The sequence below is a fragment of the Dryobates pubescens genome, chromosome 15 (genome assembly GCF_014839835.1).
Source record: "Dryobates pubescens isolate bDryPub1 chromosome 15, bDryPub1.pri, whole genome shotgun sequence".
Taxonomy (NCBI): Eukaryota; Metazoa; Chordata; class Aves; order Piciformes; family Picidae; genus Dryobates; species Dryobates pubescens.
In genome coordinates, this window is record NC_071626.1 from 6323614 (window position 1) to 6344001 (window position 20388).

Here is a 20388-nt window from a genome sequence, read left to right on the forward strand (position 1 = left end):
TGGTGAGGGGCGGCGGAGCGGGGCGTGCGGGCCTGGCGGCGGGATGGTGAGGGGCGGCGGAGCGGGGCGTGCGGGCCTGGCGGCGGGATGGTGAGGGGCGGCGGAGCGGGGCGTGCGGGCCTGGCGGCGGGATGGTGAGGGGCGGCGGAGCGGGGCGTGCGGGCCTGGCGGCGGGATGGTGAGGGGCGGCGGAGCGGGGAGTGCGGGCCTGGCGGCGGGATGGTGAGGGGCGGCGGAGCGGGGCGTGCGGGCCTGGCGGCGGGATGGTGAGGGGCGGCGGGATGGTGAGGGGCGGCGGAGCGGGGCGTGCAGGGCTTGCGCGATGTTTCTCCCAGCTCGGGTGGGAAAGGCCTTGCCGCGGACCCCCTCTGATTCGGCTCCACTTTGCTTTCTGCCCAGATACTTTCCCGGGCCAAGCCGGCCGTGGGGGGAACCCCGCCGCCGGGAGACAGGCGGAGGAAGAAAGGGAAGAAGGTTCCGCAGCTGGAAGAGCTCCTGGCCCAGAGGGACTTTACTGGCGCCATCGCCTTGCTGGAGGTAACGGCCCAAGGCCGCCGCCGGTCCCCGGCCTACCCCGCTTCCCGCAGGAGAGCAGCACCGTCCTTGCCTGGCGGCGCCCGGCACGGCTGCGGGGCGAGGGGAGCCCCTCCCTGTGTCCCTCATGCCGCCCTCCACCCTTTAGGCCTCGCTGCGGCAGCTTTTCCCATCGCATGGCAGAAATGCCTTTGGCACGTGAGAGGGTTTCCTGCTGCTTCCCTCAGACGTGTGAGGGCAGCTCCATCCCACTACCATCCGCAGCTGTCAAACCATCCGTGATACGAGAGGGCCTAATATTACCTTATAGATGTGTGGCAGCTGACAAAACTCTTACATTCTTTCTTCTCTGCAAAGTTTCAGCGGCACGTGGGTGAGCAGGAGGAGGATGCTGACCTTTGGATCGGGTACTCAGCCTTTCACTTGGGTGACTACAAGAGAGCACTGGAGGTAAGGTGGGGAAATCCTGCTCACTGAGGTTGGAAATGGAGATGTTGTGATAAAGCAATGACAACAGGAGGAAGAAGTTCCATAATACAGAATCACAGAATTATTGAGGCTGGAATAGGCCTCTGAGATCTTCAAGTCCAGCCTATGACCTAACACCACCACACTGACTAGACCATGTCACTGCCACATCCAGTCTTTCCTTAGACACCTCCAGAGATGGCAGCTCCACCACCTCCCTGGGCAGTTCATTCCAGTGTCTGATTACCCTTTCCATGAGGAAGTGCTTCCTAACCTAAACCTCCCCTGGTGCAGCTTCAGGCCATGCCCTCTCATCTTGTCACAGGTTGCCTGGGAGAAGAGCCTGACCCCCACCTTACTACAACTTCCCTTCAGGTAAAGTGTGGTAACGTCCCCCCTGAGTCTTCTCCAGGCTAAACAGCCCCAGCTCCCTCAGCCTCTCCTCATGAGATTTTCCCCAGTCTCATCACTCTCCTCTGGATCCACCCCAGCACCTCAATATCTTTCTTGAAGTGAGGGGCCCAGAACTGCATGCAGTACTCGAGGTGAGGCCAGTGCCAAGTACAGGGGCAGAATTGCATCCCTAGTCCTGCTGGCCATACTATTCCTGATACAAGCCACTTGGGCACACTGCTGGCTCATGTTCAGATGGCTGTCAACCAGCACTGCCAGGTCCCTCTCTGCCAAGCTGCTCTTCAGCCACTCATCCCCCAGTCTACAGCACTGCATGGGGTTAGTGTGGCCAAAGTACAGGACCCTGCACTTGACTTTGTTAAACCTCATCTTTTTGGCCTCAGCCCACTGACCCAGCCTGTTTAGGTCTCTCTGAAGTGTCTTCCTACCTTCCAGCAGATTGACTCTTCCCCTCCAGCTTGGTGCCATCTGTGAATTTACTAACAGTAGACTCAATCCCCTCATCCAAGTCATCAGTAAAGATGTTGAACAGAACTGGGCCCAGTACTAATCCCTGGGGGACACCACTGGTCACCAGACACCAGCTGGATGCAGCACCATTCACAACCACTCTCTGTGCCTGGTCATCCAGACAGTTTTTAACCCAGCAAAGGGTGCACCTGCCCAAGCCACAGGCTGCCAGCTTTTCCAGGAGGATGCTGTGGGAGACTGTGCCAGAAGCTTTGCTGAAGTCAGGTAGACCACAGCTCTCCCCTTCTCTACCAGGTGGGTCACCCACTCATAAAATGAGATCCAATTGGTTAGGCAAGGCCTTCCTTTCCTAAACCCATGCTGGCTGGGCCTGGTCCCCCAGTTGTCTTGTATATGCTGCTTGATGGCACTCAGGATGAGCTGCTCCATGACCTTTCCTGTCACCAGGGACAGGCTGAGAGGCATGTACTTCCCTGGATCCTCCTTTTGGCTCTTCTTGTGGATGGGCATCACATTGGCCACCCTCCAGTCATCTGGGACCTCCCCAGTTAGCCAGGACCTGTGATAAATCATGGAGAGCAGCTTAGCCTGCTCTTGTGCCAGCTCCCTAAGCACCCTAGGATAAAGACCCATTGACTGGTTAGGGTCTAAGTGGCACAGCAGGTCACTAACTACTTCCTCCTGGATTACAGGAGGAATATTCTGCTCCTTATCCCTGTCTACCCACTCAGGAGCCCAGCTGTCCTGAGGATATCCAATCTTTGTTAAAGACTGAGGCAAAGAAGCTGTTAAGTACCTCAGCCTTCTCCTTGTCTCCCATTACTATGTTTCCCCCTCCATCCAATAAGGAATGGAATTTTTCCATGGCCCTCCTTTTGTTATTAATGTATTTATGAAAACACTTTTTATTATCCTTAACAGAATTGGCTAGATAAGTGCTAACTGAGCTTTTGCATCTCTAATTCTCTTTCTACATGACCTTACAATATCCCTAAACATTAGCATGTTTCTCTGTAGAAGTCTTGACAAAGTTTTGTTGTCTGTCTTGTTCTGTAACTCTGGGGGCTGGAATCAGTGTGCACACTAGGACAGGGGATGGTGTGGAGATACTCACAAGACTGTGTATGAGCTAGTGGAGCTTTGAAAACAACTCAGTGTGCCTGAGTATTGTCTCATTGCTGTATCCCTTTCAGATGCGAATTGCTGGGTCCATACAATGCTGTACTGCACCTCTTAAGGCTTGTTGTGTTTGGTTAGCATCAGCTGGGACAGGTCTCCATCATGATTCACTGTGAAGCATAACCAGCATAAGTATAGCTGGCTTTGCAGCTGTCCTGGTTTTGCTGAGACAGAATCATAGGCCAGCCCTCACTTGCAGGCCATTAGAGGTTTCGAGTCAGCCAGGAGCTTAAGCTGGGAGGGACAAAAGCCAGAGCAGCTGACCCATGCTGGCTCACAGGTATATCTTATAATGACTGTGAAGGTTACAGTATGAAAGGCAAAATTTGCTGAGAATGAGAGTTCCTCATCTTCCTCCTTAGAAGGGCTTGCTTACCATTCTGCTCCTGAAGACTGCTTTCCTATTTCTTGTGCTTGCTGTGCTTGAGTATAACTTGGTATGCTTTACATTTGCATGAGTGTGAATACGAGTGTTGCCCTTTCATTAACTGTATTTTCATTTCAGGCTGTGGGTCTCCTCTTTTTCCTGATCCTCCTCCCACTTCTTGGCTGAGGAGGGATCATCAGGTGGTAGAACAACTGCTGCAGTTTTAGCCTCAGATACAGGTTAAACATAAGACACCATTCCTTCAATTTATCTCCTCTGGAAGAAATACTAAAAACAGATGATAACTTAAAGTGTTAACAAAAGATAATAACCAGAGAGAAACAGATGAGAGACCAATGATACTTTTTCCTTTAGACAATGTTAGGTGTTTTAATTACAGTAATATGTGGTCACATGCACAAGATTTGAGGTGGAAACAGAATTTCTGAGGTTGCCAAGGAAGTTCACAAGGCACTTTCCCAGTTCAAAAAATGGAAGGTGAACAATCCCTTGGAGATGTTAGAAATGCTCAGTGAATCTGGATGACAGTGTGTAGAACAGTAGTATAGAACATTGTGGTAATATTCTTTCTCAGAGTTGTAGCGCTTGAAAACTGCAAAGGGAACAATCAGTTGCTGCAGGTAATTTGTATCTTGATGCTAGGGAGTGAAAGTTCAAACAAGAAAAAGGTTTGCATGCAAATGAAAACCAGCTTGCAGTTTCTTTGAGATAAATTCTAGCTGGAGCACCCAGGAGGTGCTCTCATAGCCCGAGTAGATTTTTAGATGTCTTCTTCAACAAAAGACTTAACAGGATTTGGTTTATTTATTTATTTATTTATAGCCATTCTGTTCTGTGCCTCGTGTGTGATTCTCCACTAGGTGATGCTCTTGATTCAGGCTTATAAAACCTGCAACCTCCTCTTCTTTTCCCCGGGTTTTCTGCCCAAGCAGGGACCATAAAAGGTTTGTAGGCACGGTTTGTGGTTTATTTGTTTGTGTGTGCATGTTAAGTCAGAGGTCACAGGGCCTGGCTTTTCACATCTAAGGTTGATTTTTGACACAATCATGAGTCCTGATCATTTTGTGGTGGCATGTGGGAAACGAGGCTGTGCATCTCAGCCTAGTTTCTTTTGGGACAGAGCACTGTAGTTGTAATTCCCAAGCCTCTAGTAATCAAGGGAAATGGTGCTGACTGTGGAGGCTGAATTGCCTTTCAGTTATCAGCTTCAAGGTTGAAGTGTAATGCTGTATCTTCTCTGCTATGTTACAGGGGTATTGTTGCTGTATTCTCAAGGACAAATTCCTTGATTATCTGTACCCTCCATATCATGGAGCACTCTCTGGGGAGTGCCAAGAGCACTGTAAATAAAATACTGTAAGTAGAAGATTCTGCAGAATTCTCCAGAGTGGCATTGCACACAATCTAAATGATTCACACTCAGACACACACTCTGTGTCACTATATACCCAGCTCATGGTTTATGTTCCATATATCTGACAGGGGTCATCAGAAATTATGCTGCTCAACAATCCTTTTATTTAAAATGATACTTTCATAGTGAGCCAGGTGTGCTGGTTGCATGGCAACTTTTGAAGAGGCTTGGGAGTTGGGGTGAGGTGGCCATCATTCTCTACTGGGAGAAGCAGGGGGAAAAAAGGAAAAGCACATACCTCTAGCTCCAAGAGTATCTTCAGAGAGCATGGCAGCAAAATATCTGGCATATACACTTGAGAGAATTCTCTTATAGGCACACCAACAGTCAAGTATTCTCTGGGTAGTGTGCTAACCTCAGCTTCACTAGGGTCACATTTTACCTTCTTAGTAGGTAGATGCCTTTCTCAAAGGATGTACACTGACAATGGTCTGGTGGGTTCATCCCTACTGCTGGCACTGCACTGGACTTGATTCTTCAAGCAGTCCTGGTGGCAGTCCCTCTCTGGAGACTGCCTAGCTTCTGTCACTGACAAATTGATCTTCACTAACACTAAGTGGCTGGTGTCATCCTGGCAACCAGAACACCCCTAGTGGATGGCAGCATCTAATTAGTTTTCTGGAGTTTTTCACTTGTACTACCTCTAATGGGGAAAACCCCACCTGTCCATCTGCCACAACTTGTTCATAGCACTAAAATGAAACTTCCCTGAAAAATTCCCCAGCGTCACCCAAGAACCAGAACCAGAGCATCATGATCTGATGATCAGAGAAGCTGCCTGATCTTACCAAAGGAAGCAACTGCAGCCTAAAGGGAGGGTAAGAAGATGTTTGAGGTATTGACAGTTTGAGAGGAACTGGCAGGGGCAGGTACACTGCTAGGTTCAGTTCAAGAGCAGGTTTCCCATTTGTGCTCCATGCCCTCTGAGCTGAAGCACACAATGCCATTTTGGCTAATCAGTTGTACACGTGAGGGGAGAAATCATCTCTGGCTGGAGCCATCAATGCATTGTTTCTGTCAACATCTCATAAGCTACAGCCAGCAATTCCAACAAGCTCTCCTATCTGCCACCTCCCTCCTAGGAGAGAACTGGGAGCCATTCCACCTTTGCACTGGACATGACCTCCTGCCTGCCCTGGCTTTGCTCAGGATAATTTCACTCACAAGAGTAAATTATGAAAGAAAGATGGAGATACTTGGGTAGTGTTTCACCCATGAGCAGTATCTTCCCTTACTTGAGTGCTTCTGCCAGAACTGGGAGAATACAGATCCATTCAATTTCCTGGCAGCTGAAAGTAGAAGGTGGAATTTTGGATTGTGGAAGTTCTCTAGACTTCTCTATCGTGACTGCAAATGGGTTGTGATGAGTATCTTCACAATCCAGACAAGTAATAAAGGCACAGAGCAGAATCCTGCTGGCCTCATCACTCATAAATATCTGTGGTTGTAGGCAATGAATCTGGCAGCCTGCTTTTGAGGATAAGTGCATGTGTCTTGTGATACAGGTGAAAGGTGGAGGAGAGTGAATTAGCAAGAAGTTCTTATGCTCCTGGTTGGCAAAGATAGGCCACAGGCTGACTGTCTAGAAATCTTGTGGAGCATTTAGTTAGGTTGGTTTTCTGGAGAGGAAGGGGAAAGCTCTTGTGAAGAAGTCTTTGAGAGACTGAAACTGAATGCCTTTTAGTGAAGAAAGGGGCAGCAGCATATAGTCTGGGCTCATGGCCCAGAACTACAGGGTAAGGAGCCCTAATAGTCTTCATTTTTATTTACTGTGTTTGCATAAATTCACACTGGTACTGCTAGAGCACTCTTTATGTATTGCTTGCTTTGAATGGCCAAGCCAGAACATGACTTGTGTTTATGCACTTTGTCTTTTCTAATGAATCTGCCTGAAGGCATAGCTGAAAGGGACCTCTGGGTGCATTTAATCTGAACACATTTTGAAAGATTCCAGATGGTCCCAATAAACAGCAGCAGCCTGTTTTTCAGAGCTTTGTGACAGGCCTGTGTCAAGATTGAACTGGTGTCAGTAGGAAAGGTTGATCTCTATGTAAATGTTTCTTTTTGATATTTATTTATTTAAAGTCTTTTTGAAGGACAGCTGGGCTCTGAAGCACTAGCAAGGCTGAGCAGGCTTTTAAGGGCATACCCTACCAATATCTTCGATGTTTGATAATGCAGTTTACTTTCACTTGGCAACAGGAAAACAATTTCTTTATGCTTGCAAACAATAAACTTTGCTGTCAGCATGCTTCTGTTCTCGGGATTCGCTGTCCTTTGTCCATGGCTTATTTTATCTAGTGCTATATATACGTCTGTGCCTTTCCTCCACAGTAAGAAGTCTTCACCAGCAGTGGCACAATCTGGTTCACTCTCTGTAGCAGAGGGAAATTCCAGTTTCTGTGTTTGGAGGAAGAGTTCAGAATCAGCAAGGGGTCATGTTGCTGGAAAGAATGAGAGGCTTGTGAGGACTGGGAGCGTGTGGATGGCATTCTTTCAGCAGCTCTTGTGAGAGCCTTGCCTGACCTTGCCTGCTTTGTCTTACGCCACCTGTGGGCATGGCTGGATTGAGAGCAGGAGCACCAGCAGGAGGCATCTTCACTGAGATGGTCCTTCCCAGTAATTTAGCAGAAACCTGCCAGAGGGAGAAAAACAGCATTGAATGGTCTTTCTGCCTCTATTTTTAGTATCTGTTGTTCAACAGACTGAATATATTCATCTTCAGGAGTGTCACAGTTTGGTACCTGCAAAGTTTGTATCAATTAAAACAAGTAGATTGAAAGATTGATCTGTTCTGTTTTTACTGCTTCACAAAGAACCAGAAGCAGTTTATGTGGCAGTATTAAGGGGTAAGTAGCAAATGTGGATGTGTAAGAAATATCAGAATATTGTATCTAGTGGTTTGCAACAGCTGTGGGCTGCAAGTAAATGGGAAGTGCCTTAGTATTTTTAAACTCTATCTTTATCCATTAGGAGATCTTGAATTTGCCCAATACAGACTTGTAGGCTTGTCTTTTAATGCAGTGGTCTGCAAATAATTTTGGTCATGTCACCCCCATGAGTAAAAAATCTTAGAGCATACTCTCCTGCCATATATACATACATGTGTGTATATAAATATAGATCTATGTAGGTATTACTGTACTGGCATTTTATGTCATTGGTTGGAAGGGACCCCAAGGATCATCTGGTCCAACCTTTCTAAGTGATAGTGTAGTTGAAATGAGGTGGCTCAGCACCCTGTCAAGCTGAGTCTTTAAACTGTCCAGTGTAGGGCAATCCACCTCTTCCCTTGGGAGATGATTCCAATGTCTAATTGTTCTCATGGTGAAAAAATTTTCTTCTGGAGTCCAATTGGAACCTCCCCAGGACTTAACTTGTACCTATTGCCCCTTGTCTTTTCTATTGGACTCCTTGTGAAAAGGGAGTCTTCATCTTCTTGGTATCCACCATGGTAATAAGGGCTCCCCTAAGCCTTCTGAAGTCTGAACAAGCCCAATTCTCTCAGCCTTTCCTCACAGGGCAGGGCTTCCAGTCCTCTCATCATTTTCACAGCCTTTCTTTGGACACTTTCCAGCCTGTCCACATCTTTTTTGTACAGCAGGGTCCAAAACTGCATGCAGTGCTCCAGCTGTGGTCTGACAAGCGTTGAGTAGAGTGGGATAATGACTTCTTTATCTCTGCTGCTGATGCCCTTGTGGATGCAACCCAGCATCCTGTTGGCTTTCCTTGCCACTGCAGCACACTGTTCACTCGTGCTGATCTTATCTACCAAGATCCCAAGTCCCTTTCCACAGTCCTGTTCTCCAGCTGGTTGGGTCCCAGTCTGAGCTGCACTCCTGGGTTATGTACTCCCAGGTGTTGAGCTTCATAAGGTTCTTGCTACCCTACTCCTTCAACCTGAAAAAAAGGATGAGGTAAAGATTAAATGAATGCTATTTTTAAAATATTTATTTGTTATTAATGGTACCAAGAAAAGTTTTCTTCCTCCCATCAGTGACACTGTCTTGCACAACTGCTGGGGTGCACATACCTCACTTTGGAGACCACTCTCTTAAGTTACACTAACAGACTACCTACAGGTTTGCCAAAGCATGCTTAACATTTGCTCCAGTAAGTATTCACAAAGAGATTTCCCTGGGGTTTATAGCTCCCAGGCATAGAGGAAAAGTTAGGAAAGCTTCAGAAAAGACTGAGGAAAAGGTGGTTATGTTGACACCTTTATAACTTTAACATCTTTATCTTTTATAAATAATAATACTATTTGATACTAATATCTAATAACAGGAATACATTTTTATAACTTCAGTATTGACAAAATTCTTGCTCATACAGTGAAGATTTACAGTGCTGCTTGTCCCTGTTGTCTGTTTCATTGTTGTAAACAAAATAAGAGCTAGGGCTACATCTTGGGTTAAAATGCAGTAGTTTTGTTAGAAGAACTGCAATGAACAGGTTGGACTCGATGATCTTTGAGGTCTCTTCCAACATTAGTGATACTGTGACTACTGTGAACTTGAGAACAAGTTGCTTGATCTCCATAATTTAATGACATGTTGGAGTAAAATGGTGGAAGAAAGAATGATATTTAATACAAGTCCTTTTTAAAAACCAGCCTTCTTTTCTGTGCAGGAATATGAGGCCTTAACCAAAAAACCAGCTTGCAGTCCAGATGTTTGGGTGAACCTTGCCTGTACATACTTCTTTCTGGGAATGTATACACAAGCAGAACAAGCAGCCTTGAAAGGTGAGATATGTATCTCTACTGGAAAGGACTATTTGCTGACTTGAACACCTAAAGTGATTCTCATAGAAAGCATTTGATGCTTCTTTTTCATGGGAATGAAGTGTCCTCTTGAGCAAAGTTTTTGGGTTTGGGGGTTTGGTTTGGGGTTTTGGTTCTGGGGGTTTTGTTTGTTTTCTTTTTCATTTATCAGGACAGTCATCATGCAGTTTGCTCTCTAAAAAAAACCACCTTGGCCAGGTGGAGTAGCTGGAACTGAAAGAAGCATCTGGAGAAAAAATTCTCCTACTAATTTCTAAATAAAAACCCTAGGGGTATGCTGACCAGCAAAATGTTACTTTTCCTTTGACTGATTCTATGTCTCTGAGCCAGTGCAGATGAAGCCAATTATGCTAGTGAAATTATCAAAAACTAAGCATCTGAAAGCGTTCAGCATTCTCCCTGATGTGGACAAGGACTCTGTTTATGTAGTTTCAGTGACTTAGTAGGTGGTCTCTTTGCCTTGTAAGTCAGATATTAGGTATCTGATTCTTCAAGGGGTGGAGTTCACTGAAGTCACATTTTTTATAGCTCTGTTTTAATCTGAACATGCATGGGATCACTTAAAGAAAACCAATGAAAACAGATTCCAAGGCAATTTTTACTGCCTAAAAATGTTTTTGCAGTTTAATTCTGTTACCCATTGCCTTCTGTTTATCTCAGTGATTTATACAACTTCCTGTAACTGTAGTATCTCAGTGCTTTTTAAGTGGAATTAATAGTAGTTACACTCTGAGTCAACTTCTAACTCTTGCCATTTCTAGGATAAAAGTCTTTTTGAAGTATGGGGTTTCTCCTTTCTTTAGTCTTCTAGTCTTGGATTGAAAATAGGGTGGGGAGCAAGTGATTATGTACTTTGCTACTGTACAGGAGTGCCTTCAAATGACAAATACTCAAAACTTTCAGTGCTTGAAATACCAGCTATGCCTGTATTAAAGTCCAGAGCTGGACAGTGAAATAGAGAAGAAAGGCAAGTACAGTGACTGATCTTGGCCCTGAAAATTGCTCTGGTAATTCATAGACTCATAGAATCAGTCAGGGTTGGAAGGGACCACAAGGATGATCTAGTTTCAACCCCCCTGCCATGGGCAGGGACACCTCACACTAGATCAGACTGGCCAGAGCCTCATCCAGCCTGGTCTTAAACACTTCCAGGGATGGGGCCCCAACCACCTCCCTGGACAACCCATTCCAGGGCTTCATCACTCTCATGGTGAAGAACTTCTTCTTCTCCCCACCTCCAGCTTCATTCCATTCCCCCTAGTCCTATCACTACCTGATATCCTGAGAAGTCCCTCCCCAGCCTTCTTGTAGCCCCCTTCAGATACTGGAAGGCCACAATTAGGTCACCTTGGAGCCTTCTCTTCTCCAGAGTGAACAGCCCCAACTCTTTCAGTCTGTCCTCACAGGAGAGGTGCTCCAGCCCTCTGAGCATCCTCATGGCCCTTCTCTGGACATGTTCCAACATGTCTATATCCCTCCTGAAATAGGAGCTCCAGAACTGGATGCAGTACTCCAGGTGGGGTCTCACCAGAGCTGAGTAGAGGAGGAGAATCACCTCCCTTGACCTGCTGACCACATTTCTCTTGATGCAGCCCAGGATCTGATTGGCTTTCTGGGCTGCAAGTGCACATTGACAGCTCATGCTGAGCTTCTCATCCACCAGCACCCCCAAGTCCCTCTCCTGATCCATACAGGTCATTATAATTGTTCTGATTTTTTTTTTTCTTCCTTCCATTTTTAAACTTTTTAAAGCCATACCTCTTAATCAAAAACCCCACCCAAATATCAAAAAACTCCAGGTGCTTAGAGGCAGCATTGGACTGTGACAGAAGGCAGGACATGGTGGTGTTGGGTCTGATCTTGGAGATTTTTTTCCCAACCAAAACAATTTAATGATTCTATAAAGGAATTTCAGAAATGACAGGTGTGTAGTATGTTTTGGAAGCTACTAGATTTTCATATACTCTTAAATTCCTCTGAAAGGTCACTCTGAGCTGGAATCCCACAACTAGAAATGTTTTGTTTCCAAGTGTGAAAAGTTTCATCAAGAGCTCTGTGATCTGTCTTGCTCAGGAGGTACTTAAATTTCTAATGTTTGCAGATAATAATTTAGTCTTTAGTATACCACGAAATTGAGCTTTGAAGAGTGTAAAAGCAGCTGAGCAATAGAGCTTGAGGTGTCACTGTGACCTACACCATGGGAGAAGCAAGCAGCTGCATCTTGCACCAGCTGGAGTCGTTGTCATTAGGTTCACATCACGTGAATTGCAATAAGGCATTCTAGAGATGACAGATACACAGCTGGGCATGCACCTTCATTAACTGGGAGCTGGAAGTGAGAGAAGCTTGAATTGTTTTTGTGCTCCTTCAGATTAGTTGGTAGTAGCATGGTGAGTGGCAGCTTAAGGGGTGCAGTTAGTGGCGCTTGCGTGTTGGAGGAAAGGAGCTCAAGACCGAGAGCTGTAGCTGAGGGAGGCAACAGAGAATAACTGAGTGTTCACACTAGTAATACCAGTTTCTGATTTTTATGAAAGTGTTTAAGATGGTCAATTTTTATAGTGAGATGCTAAACATTTCTTGTAAACTCTGTATTACTGACTTCTGTCTACTTCAGCTTGGTGGGGGACTCACAGCTGAAGATTTCTAACATTTGTTGATTGAAAGCTTCTAGTTGTTATCTGTTCCCCTTTCTGCTCCCATCACTTCAGTCTTTCTTACACTGAGGTTGAACCATTTTACTTTCACTCAAGATAGATCCTCCTTTAGGTTTTTTTAACATCTTAGGATTGCATCAGTGATGACTGTTAGAAATGTTGACAGCTGAGGTCATAACATCTTGTAATCTCCTCCGTGGTTTGGCAGAGATGCTGAAAAAGCCAAATATATCATTGGGTATAGACACAACAGATGAAGGCTCTAGAAGAACATCATTTATCCAGTACTGCCTTGAATACTACTGAAAAAATTATAGATAGTGTTAATGCTGGGCTGCTTAGCGTTGCTATTTTGAGATTATTTTGCCTGAGTTCTTGCATAGTGCTTGCTGTTTATTGTTGCAGTTATGCTAAGCCCCTGAAAGTAGCATAGTGCTAAAACAAATGAGGGAGAAATAATCTCTTTTCAGCTATCATTCTAAATTTCTACAGTGATGGAGTCTCTGTGTCTGCATTAGGCCTGCGCTAGGAATAGCGTGGCCAGCAGGAGCAGGGAGGTCATTGTGCCCCTGTAATCTGCACTGGTTAGGCTGCACCTTGAGTACTGTGTCCAGTTCTGGGCCCCTCAGTTTAAGAAGGACATTGAGACACTTGAACGTGTCCAGAGAAGGGCAACAAGGCTGGGGAGAGGCCTTGAACACAGCCCTGTGAGGAGAGGCTGAGGGAGCTGGGATTGTTTAGCCTGGAGAAGATGAGGCTCAGGGGTGACCTCATTGCCCTCTACAACTACCTGAAAGGTGGTTGTAGCCAGGAAGGGGTTGGTCTCTTCTTCCAGGCAGCCAGCACCAGAACAAGGGGACACAGTCTCAAGCTGTGCAGGGGAAGTTTAGGCTCGAGGTGAGGAGAAAGTTCTTCACCGAGAGAGTTGTTCGTCATTGGAATGTGCTGCCCGGGGAGGTGGTGGAGTCACCATCCCTGGAGGTGTTCAAGAGGGGATTGGATGTGGCACTTGGTGCCATGGTTTAGCCATGAGGTCTGTGGTGACAGGTTGGACTTGATGATCTTTGAGGTCTCTTCCAACCTTAGTGATAGTGTGATACTGTGAAAAGGAACATAAATGTCAGCTGGTTTGCAGCTTTTCCACACAAACGTGTCAATATGTGGAAATCAAATGGAAGTTCATTCTTGCCATGTACTGTTGCTTAAGAAAATTATTGTTATCTGTCTGAGGAAAAATATGCAGAGTATTAGGAAATTAGCATTAATAGCCATGAGGTAATGCTTGCATTTTGTACAAGATACATAGTCTGCAATCTCTTATGGAACCTGGTTTTATGTTTATTTTATGATAGATGTGTTCTCTGAGCTTGTTGTTACTTAACTAGAATTTCATGGGACATTTTCTCAGGGAAGAATAAATCTGTATATCAAAAGTCATATAAACCAGAATTACTGCAAATATAACCTAAGAAGTAGGGCAGAAAGGCAATAAAGAAAAATCCTTTGAAGGTTTCTCATTACAGTTGTACTTTATCTCCTCCAGGCTTTTTTCCAAATTCCTTTCAGATATTTCTGGCTTCTCCTTTTTCCCCTTCTGTGCCCTTACATTAAGGTTACTAATGTTCCTGGATCTGAGGTGAAGGTAGAGTTACTTCAAGTCATAGATTCACAGATTGCATCAGGTTGAAAGGGATCTTCAAAGGTCATCTTGTCCAACCCCCCCCTGCAGTGAGCAGGGACACCTCCAACTACATCTGGCTGCTCAGGGCCGCATCAAATCTGACCTCAACCACATCCCTGAGCAACCGTTCCAGTATTTCACTGCTCTCACTGTGAAAGAACTTCCTCCTAATGCCCAACCTAAACATACCCTGCTCCAGTTTCAAACCATTTGCCCTCGTCCTGTCACGACAAGCCCTTCTAAACATTCCCTCCACAGCCTTTCTGTAGGTCCCCTTCAGATATTGAAATGCAGCTACAAGGTCTTGACAGAGTCTTCTCTTCTCCAAACTGAACAGCCCAAATTCTTTCAGCCTGTCTTCATAGGAGAGGTGCTCCAGCCCTCTGGTCATCTTTGTGGCCCTCCTCTGGATCTGCTCCAGCAGGTCCATGTCTCTCTTGTCAGCTGGACACAGTACTCCAAGTGAGGCAGCTACTCTTGTTTTATAGTCTTCCCATAGTGAAGCTACCAAGTGTTGCTTTGTTAGCTCCTTTAGCAGCTGTGCTCTCATGCATTGGATGAATATGTTTTCCATGCTATGTCTTAGCCCATCTAGCCTTGGGCGAATGAGCTTGAATTTTTTTGTCTTGGTTTCATAAATAATAATAATTTTTTAAATCACCTTTTTTATTTCAAAACCAAATAATCTCATGTAGTGTTCCCAGTCCCTGTGCCTTGCAGAGAATGAGGGTGAGAAACTCAACCAAGAGGGCTCAACCAGTGGCATCCTGGCCTGCATCAGGAACAGTGTGGCCAGCAGGAGCAGGGAGGTCATTCTGCCCCTGTACACTGCACTGGTTAGGCCGCACCTCGAGTACTGTGTCCAGTTCTGGGCCCCTCAGTTTAGGAAGGAGGTTGACTTGCTGGAACAAGTCCAGAGAAGAGCAGCAAAGTTGGTGAGGGGCTTGGAACACAAGGCCTATGAGAAGAGGCTGAGCGAGCTGGGGTTGCTTAGCCTGGAGAAGAGGAGACTCAGGGGTGACCTTATTGCTCTCTACAACTACCTGAAGGGAGGTTGTAGACAGACGGATGTTGGTCTCTTCTCCCAGGCAGCCAGTACCAGAACAAGAGGACACAGTCTCAGGCTGCACCAGGGGAGGTTTAGGTTGGATGTGAGGAAGAAGTTCTATACAGAAAGATTGATTGCCCATTGGAATGGGCTGCCTGGGGAGGTGGTGGAGTCACCATCATTGGAGGTGTTCAGGAGGAGACTTGATGGGGTGCTTGGTGCCATCGTTTACTTGTTTAGGTGGGTTGGATTGGTTGATGGGTTGGACACGATGATCTTGAAGGTCTCTTCCAACCTGGTCTGGTCTGGTCTGGTCTATTCTATTCTATTCTATTCTAACCTGGCACACAGTGAGCCTAGCAACTGATGCCAGCATTGAGAAGCCTGCATAGGTGCTCTCAGAACCCTCTGGCTAGCACTGCATTAAGAAAAATGCAAGAGCAAAGTGTTCCTGTAAACCACAAAATGTGCATGAGTGGGGCCACAATCCAATCTGTTATGAAAACCAGCCTTTTTAGGCTAAACAGAATTTACAGCTAAATTGAAGATCCATGCACAGACAGGGTTGTGTTGCTGAAGCAGTCATTAAAGTTTGTTTGATATTTTTATTTTTGATGGGCAAAGCTTTGTAATTACTTCCTCACAACTCTGCATGTGTCAGATCTGAGTGTGGTTCAGCTGAACAAAGATACCTCTCACTGCACAGCTTGTACTGGAAGAAGCAATAGTGTTCAAAAGCAGAGCAGAGGTGGATCAGTAAGAACAATGACATTTTCCAAACCACTTTTGCTTATGCATGTACTGATGTTTGCCAGGTGTCAGATAGTTGTCACTGGTGAAAATGTACAGTTACAAGCAGGCATAGAAGGGTTGCTGGGTTTTCTCTGTCTTTAGACTGCATGTTCACCTGCACCCAGAATTATTTGGTTTCTGCTTGTACTGTATTTCTTGAGAGCAGTATTTCATTTTCATTGCATTTTAGCTGTGGCTTCGAAGCAGCAGAGCTCAATGCATAGAACTACCAAAGTGCACAAGTGAAAATATCAATTTATACATATTTAGACTTTAAAAACTATTAGCCTTATTTTCTTGGCTTGCCTTTTAAAGTATAGTGGAAGCCACAGAACAGGAATAATGGATAGTATTTTGCTTACATGATATTTAACTTACTGTGCTTAGCAACTGAAATGAAGTATGTTTCTTTTGCAAGCAACTGAACATACTTGAACTGGCTTTTGAGTATTTTGGGAATGGGAAAAATTTCAATGGATGCCCTCTAAATTTCATTCAAGCAAATTCTGAACAGTTCAGCTATTCAAGTATGTGTGTGAACACTACTGCTGGGCCATGTGGTTTCCAAACATTTTCCCCATATCCTTACATTTTCCCTGCACCAGCGAGCCTGCGGTTCTGAGGCACAGAGAGCCTCATTCAGCTACTGTTCTGGGGTGAGCAGGCTGTTGTTTCTCAGGGACAGGAGAGTAAGGTTTCCCTCTGGTCATGTTTTCTGTGCTGTCAGGCTGGAGCCTTCTCAGCACTGTTCCATTCCTACCAGCTCCTCTGTGTATGTTTAAGATGTGTTCTACATCTGTTAGTGTGTGAAGTGTGTGTGCATTATGTCTCCGAGATAGGATTTGTTAATGCAGATGCATGACCAGTATTGCCTTGCATTCTTAGGAGAGGGCACATATGTCCATGTGTGTGGCAGCAGTACTGAACCCACCAGGAGTCTCAGCTGGCATTTCTAGTGAGCTTAGGGTTTTGTTTAATAATTACTGAACATAACTGTTTTCACTCTTACTGTAGCTGTTTACTATATTTTAACAAATACTTCTCTAGGTGCCTGTTCAGTGTCAGCAAATAAAAATACACAGAATGCTTTCAAGGTCAATGTCAGCTTTAACTTTGATGCCTGGAACATAGGCAGTGAGCATGACAAAAAAACCTAGAGTGGGAATATTGGTGTGTTTACTAGCTGGGATGAGGTATATCCTGGCTTGCTACCTCAGTGATGTCTTTAGCACAAGGCCGGTAATAGACCTGGAGCAGGGGTCCAGTTTGTTATGCAGCATTGTCATCAGGTTTGTTGTGATCCCTAGATTGCTATGTACTGATTGAAAAAAAAGGGCAGTCATCTTGAAAAAGCAGGACAGGAAAAGAAGATTGTGCTTCCATGTGGCATTGATAGATCAGTGACAATGAAATTCTGTAGCAGCAGAGAGCAATAAAAGAGCAAGCCTAATGTCCCTTAAAAATCATTCTCTGTGATGAGGCAGTTGTATCACTTCCTGCTCCAGTGATTGACAAGAGCTCTATCCAATATTCTTAGGCAGATTCCTTCTGGAAACTAATCTGACCTTATTCATGTGTTTCCTTGTCATCCTCAAAAATGCATTTGGCTTTGGGAGAAGAGAAACTGCTGATATTGAATGTTTCAATATTGACAGGGCTTATTTTTGCCCCCCTCCTTTTGTGGTTGATACTAACTTCAAGTGCCTTATTGTGAAGAATATCAAATGCCTAGTACCATATCTTATGAAGCAGGACATTTTTTTTCTCCCTCCATACATCTGTGCGCAGCATCAGAACTCAGGTTTCATGTTTTGCCTGGCTTTAGGTATAAAATTACACAGACTAACCCTCCAGCTTTTGCCACAAAATAAATACCAATTTTGCTGTCAGATCAGATGCCAGGTTTGCAAGGGCAGCACTGCAGTCACTGGTTGACCAGTGGAAGAAGAATTCCTTGGGTTAGAGTCTTGAGGAGGTATTGCTTGCAAGTCACAATTTTCACAGTGTAATTAATGCCCCAAACCCACTCAAACAAACAAGTGGAAAAAAAAAGGGAAAAAGCAATGAACAAATACTTCATAAAAGGAACACTGGTGTCTTTCCCCACAGCACTGTGATTATACAATATGATACTTTCATTGTAAATCCCACAATCTGCCCTGCTTGTATTTTTGGAGTGTTTGAGGACCAAATGTTTTGAATTGTGAAGGGTGCTTCTAATTGGCTTAAGTTTCACACAAAAGCACATGTGGGGTCCATGTGCAACCCTTCTGAACTTTGATATTTAAACCTATCAATTACTGCTGGGGTACATGTGGAGCTACCACAGTATGCTTGCTGACAACATTTTGAAGAACATGCATTTAAATTAAATTACTCTTAACTTTTGCAGCCCAGTGGATGAGGTCATCTCTGGAATGTGCTGTCGTGTCAGTTACACTCCAGCTGCTGCTTATCCAATAGTGATTGCAGATCAGAAACCCTTTTTGTTCTTTAATAATTAGGCTAATGAGAATGCCCACATTTATCTTAGCTTGAAGACCACCATAACTTGATGCTCTGTTAGTAACACCTCCTAAGATGTGGCTTTGTGAGGTGGTTCTCATGCCTTTGTCTTTGGGAACTTCTAGCAGTTACAGTATCACAGTATCACTAAGGTTGGAAGAGACATCGAGGATCATCGAGTCCAACCTGTCACCACAGACCTCATGACTAGACCATGGCACCAAGTGCCACATCCATGCTCCTCTTGAACACCTCCAGGGATGGTGACTCCACCACCTCCCTGGGCAGCCCATTCCAATGACGAATGACTCTCTCGGTGAAGAACTTTCTCCTCACCTCGAGCCTAAACCTCCCCTGGTGCAGCTTGAGACTCTGTCCTCTTGTTCTGGTGCTGGCTGCCTGGGAGAAGAGACCAACCCCCTCCTGGCTACACCCACCTTTCAGGTAGTTGTAGAAAGCAATGAGGTCACCTCTGAGCCTCCTCTTCTCCAGGCTAAGCAATCCCAGCTCCCTCAGCCTCTCCTCATAGGGCTTGTGCTCAAGGCCTCTCCCCAGCCTTGTTGCCCTTCTCTGGACACGTTCAGACAATTCACTGTCTTCTGTTTCGAGGAATATGGTTAAAAAACACAGCTTGGGAAGGTGGGAAGGAGAGAAGCAGTTGTTGTAGAGGGGAGAAATAATTGCTGTACCTGTGAGAAATGGGTGGGCAGCCCTGTATTGCCAACCTGATGAGAATGGCCTGGGTTTTGGCATTGCCCACTGTGTTATAAAGCTTTCTGACTGTGCGGAGAAAGGTTATGAAGTTTGGAAATCTCTCCCTCTGTGGCTTTTTAAAAAAAGACTAACTTATTAGTAAAAAATTCCATCCTGAAGTAGGGGAGGGAAGAGGTTTTGGTGGTTTGAGCCCTCTTTCATGGTTTAGGATGTCAGGAGAATTACAGCCTTGTGTTGCAGGCCATTGCTTTGCTAACTCTGCACTTCTCCAGCCTCATAAGCACAGTAAGTAATTCTGCTTTTTGTTAAGATTCCATGTATGTCCTTTCTGTGGAACGTAGGTTGCCAGCTGGTTGGTCTGAGCAACAATAAGAGTGCTCATTAACTGAGGAGGCTAAAGAAAATGCAGGAAACAAGGAAAGGCTTTTTGGAAGATTGTTTGCAAGAGAAATTAATAGCTCTGTTGGACGAAGGACCTTTGTCACCCTCACTGAACCCTAATGGCTCTCTCTATTGACTTAAAGCTCTGCAGTTAACAATTTGTGTCATGAAGTGAGTTAAATCGAATTCCTAATCCTGCTAGAGCAAGAGATTTCATGAACCTTAATGGCTCTAGAAAGGAGATGTCTCCCTTAAATCCCTGCTGTATCTTAGTTGGAATTTTTTCTGCTCTGATTGTAGGATTTTTTTGTGTGTCTTTTGTTTCCAAGGACAGAAGAAATATTAGAACTAAGGATAAAGTAATGTGTATATGTTACAAAATGGTATATCATTGGGGTTTGCAATGCACTGGGAGTTGACAAGATTCCTAGAATTATAAATCATGACTTACTTCAAATGTGACACTTCCAGTAGCCTTGATCAGGAGTTTCTCTGTTGCTTTTTTATTTTGTAAAAGGTGATGTGCTATGTGTCACAAAAATACCCCAGAGAGTTATCCAGAAGGCCATGCAGTGAAATGATAGTGCAGTTCCTGAAAGTTTTAAGGCTTGTGGAAGACAGAAGCCAATGAAAAGTCATTTTCAATAGAGACTTCTAAAGAAATGGTCAGGGAGTGAATATGGGAAGAAGGGAGGCCTTTAAACTGCTCTAAAATAGGTAGAAACAACCCTGGGGCATGACCTGCAAAAGGCTGTGTCAGTGAACAACTGGGCTTGGACTCTTTAATGAAAGAATATGGATGGATGCATGTCTCCTGAGAAGGAGGGCTTAAAATAGAAGAGACACTCTGAGTTGTTCTTCACAATGATACTCACTGAGTTTTCCTTTCAGCACCAAAGAGTCATCTCCAGAACCGTGTACTCTTTCACCTGGCACATAAGGTACGAAGTCTTTTCTTT

At 45.0% G+C, this 20388-nt stretch overlaps 1 protein-coding gene across 1 annotated transcript in view; it reads left to right on the forward strand.

Moving 5' to 3' along the window:
- The first annotated feature begins 236 nt into the window (after positions 1–236).
- Positions 237–20388, forward strand: part of IFT56 (intraflagellar transport 56) — a 45070-nt gene continuing 24918 nt past the window's right edge. Inside the window, exons 1-5 of the mRNA XM_054167652.1 lie at positions 237–284; positions 400–537; positions 892–984; positions 9501–9615; positions 20321–20370. Of these exons, the coding sequence (XP_054023627.1) occupies positions 264–284; positions 400–537; positions 892–984; positions 9501–9615; positions 20321–20370 (417 nt within the window). The 5' untranslated portion in view covers positions 237–263. The remainder of the gene's footprint in view (positions 285–399; positions 538–891; positions 985–9500; positions 9616–20320; positions 20371–20388) is intronic.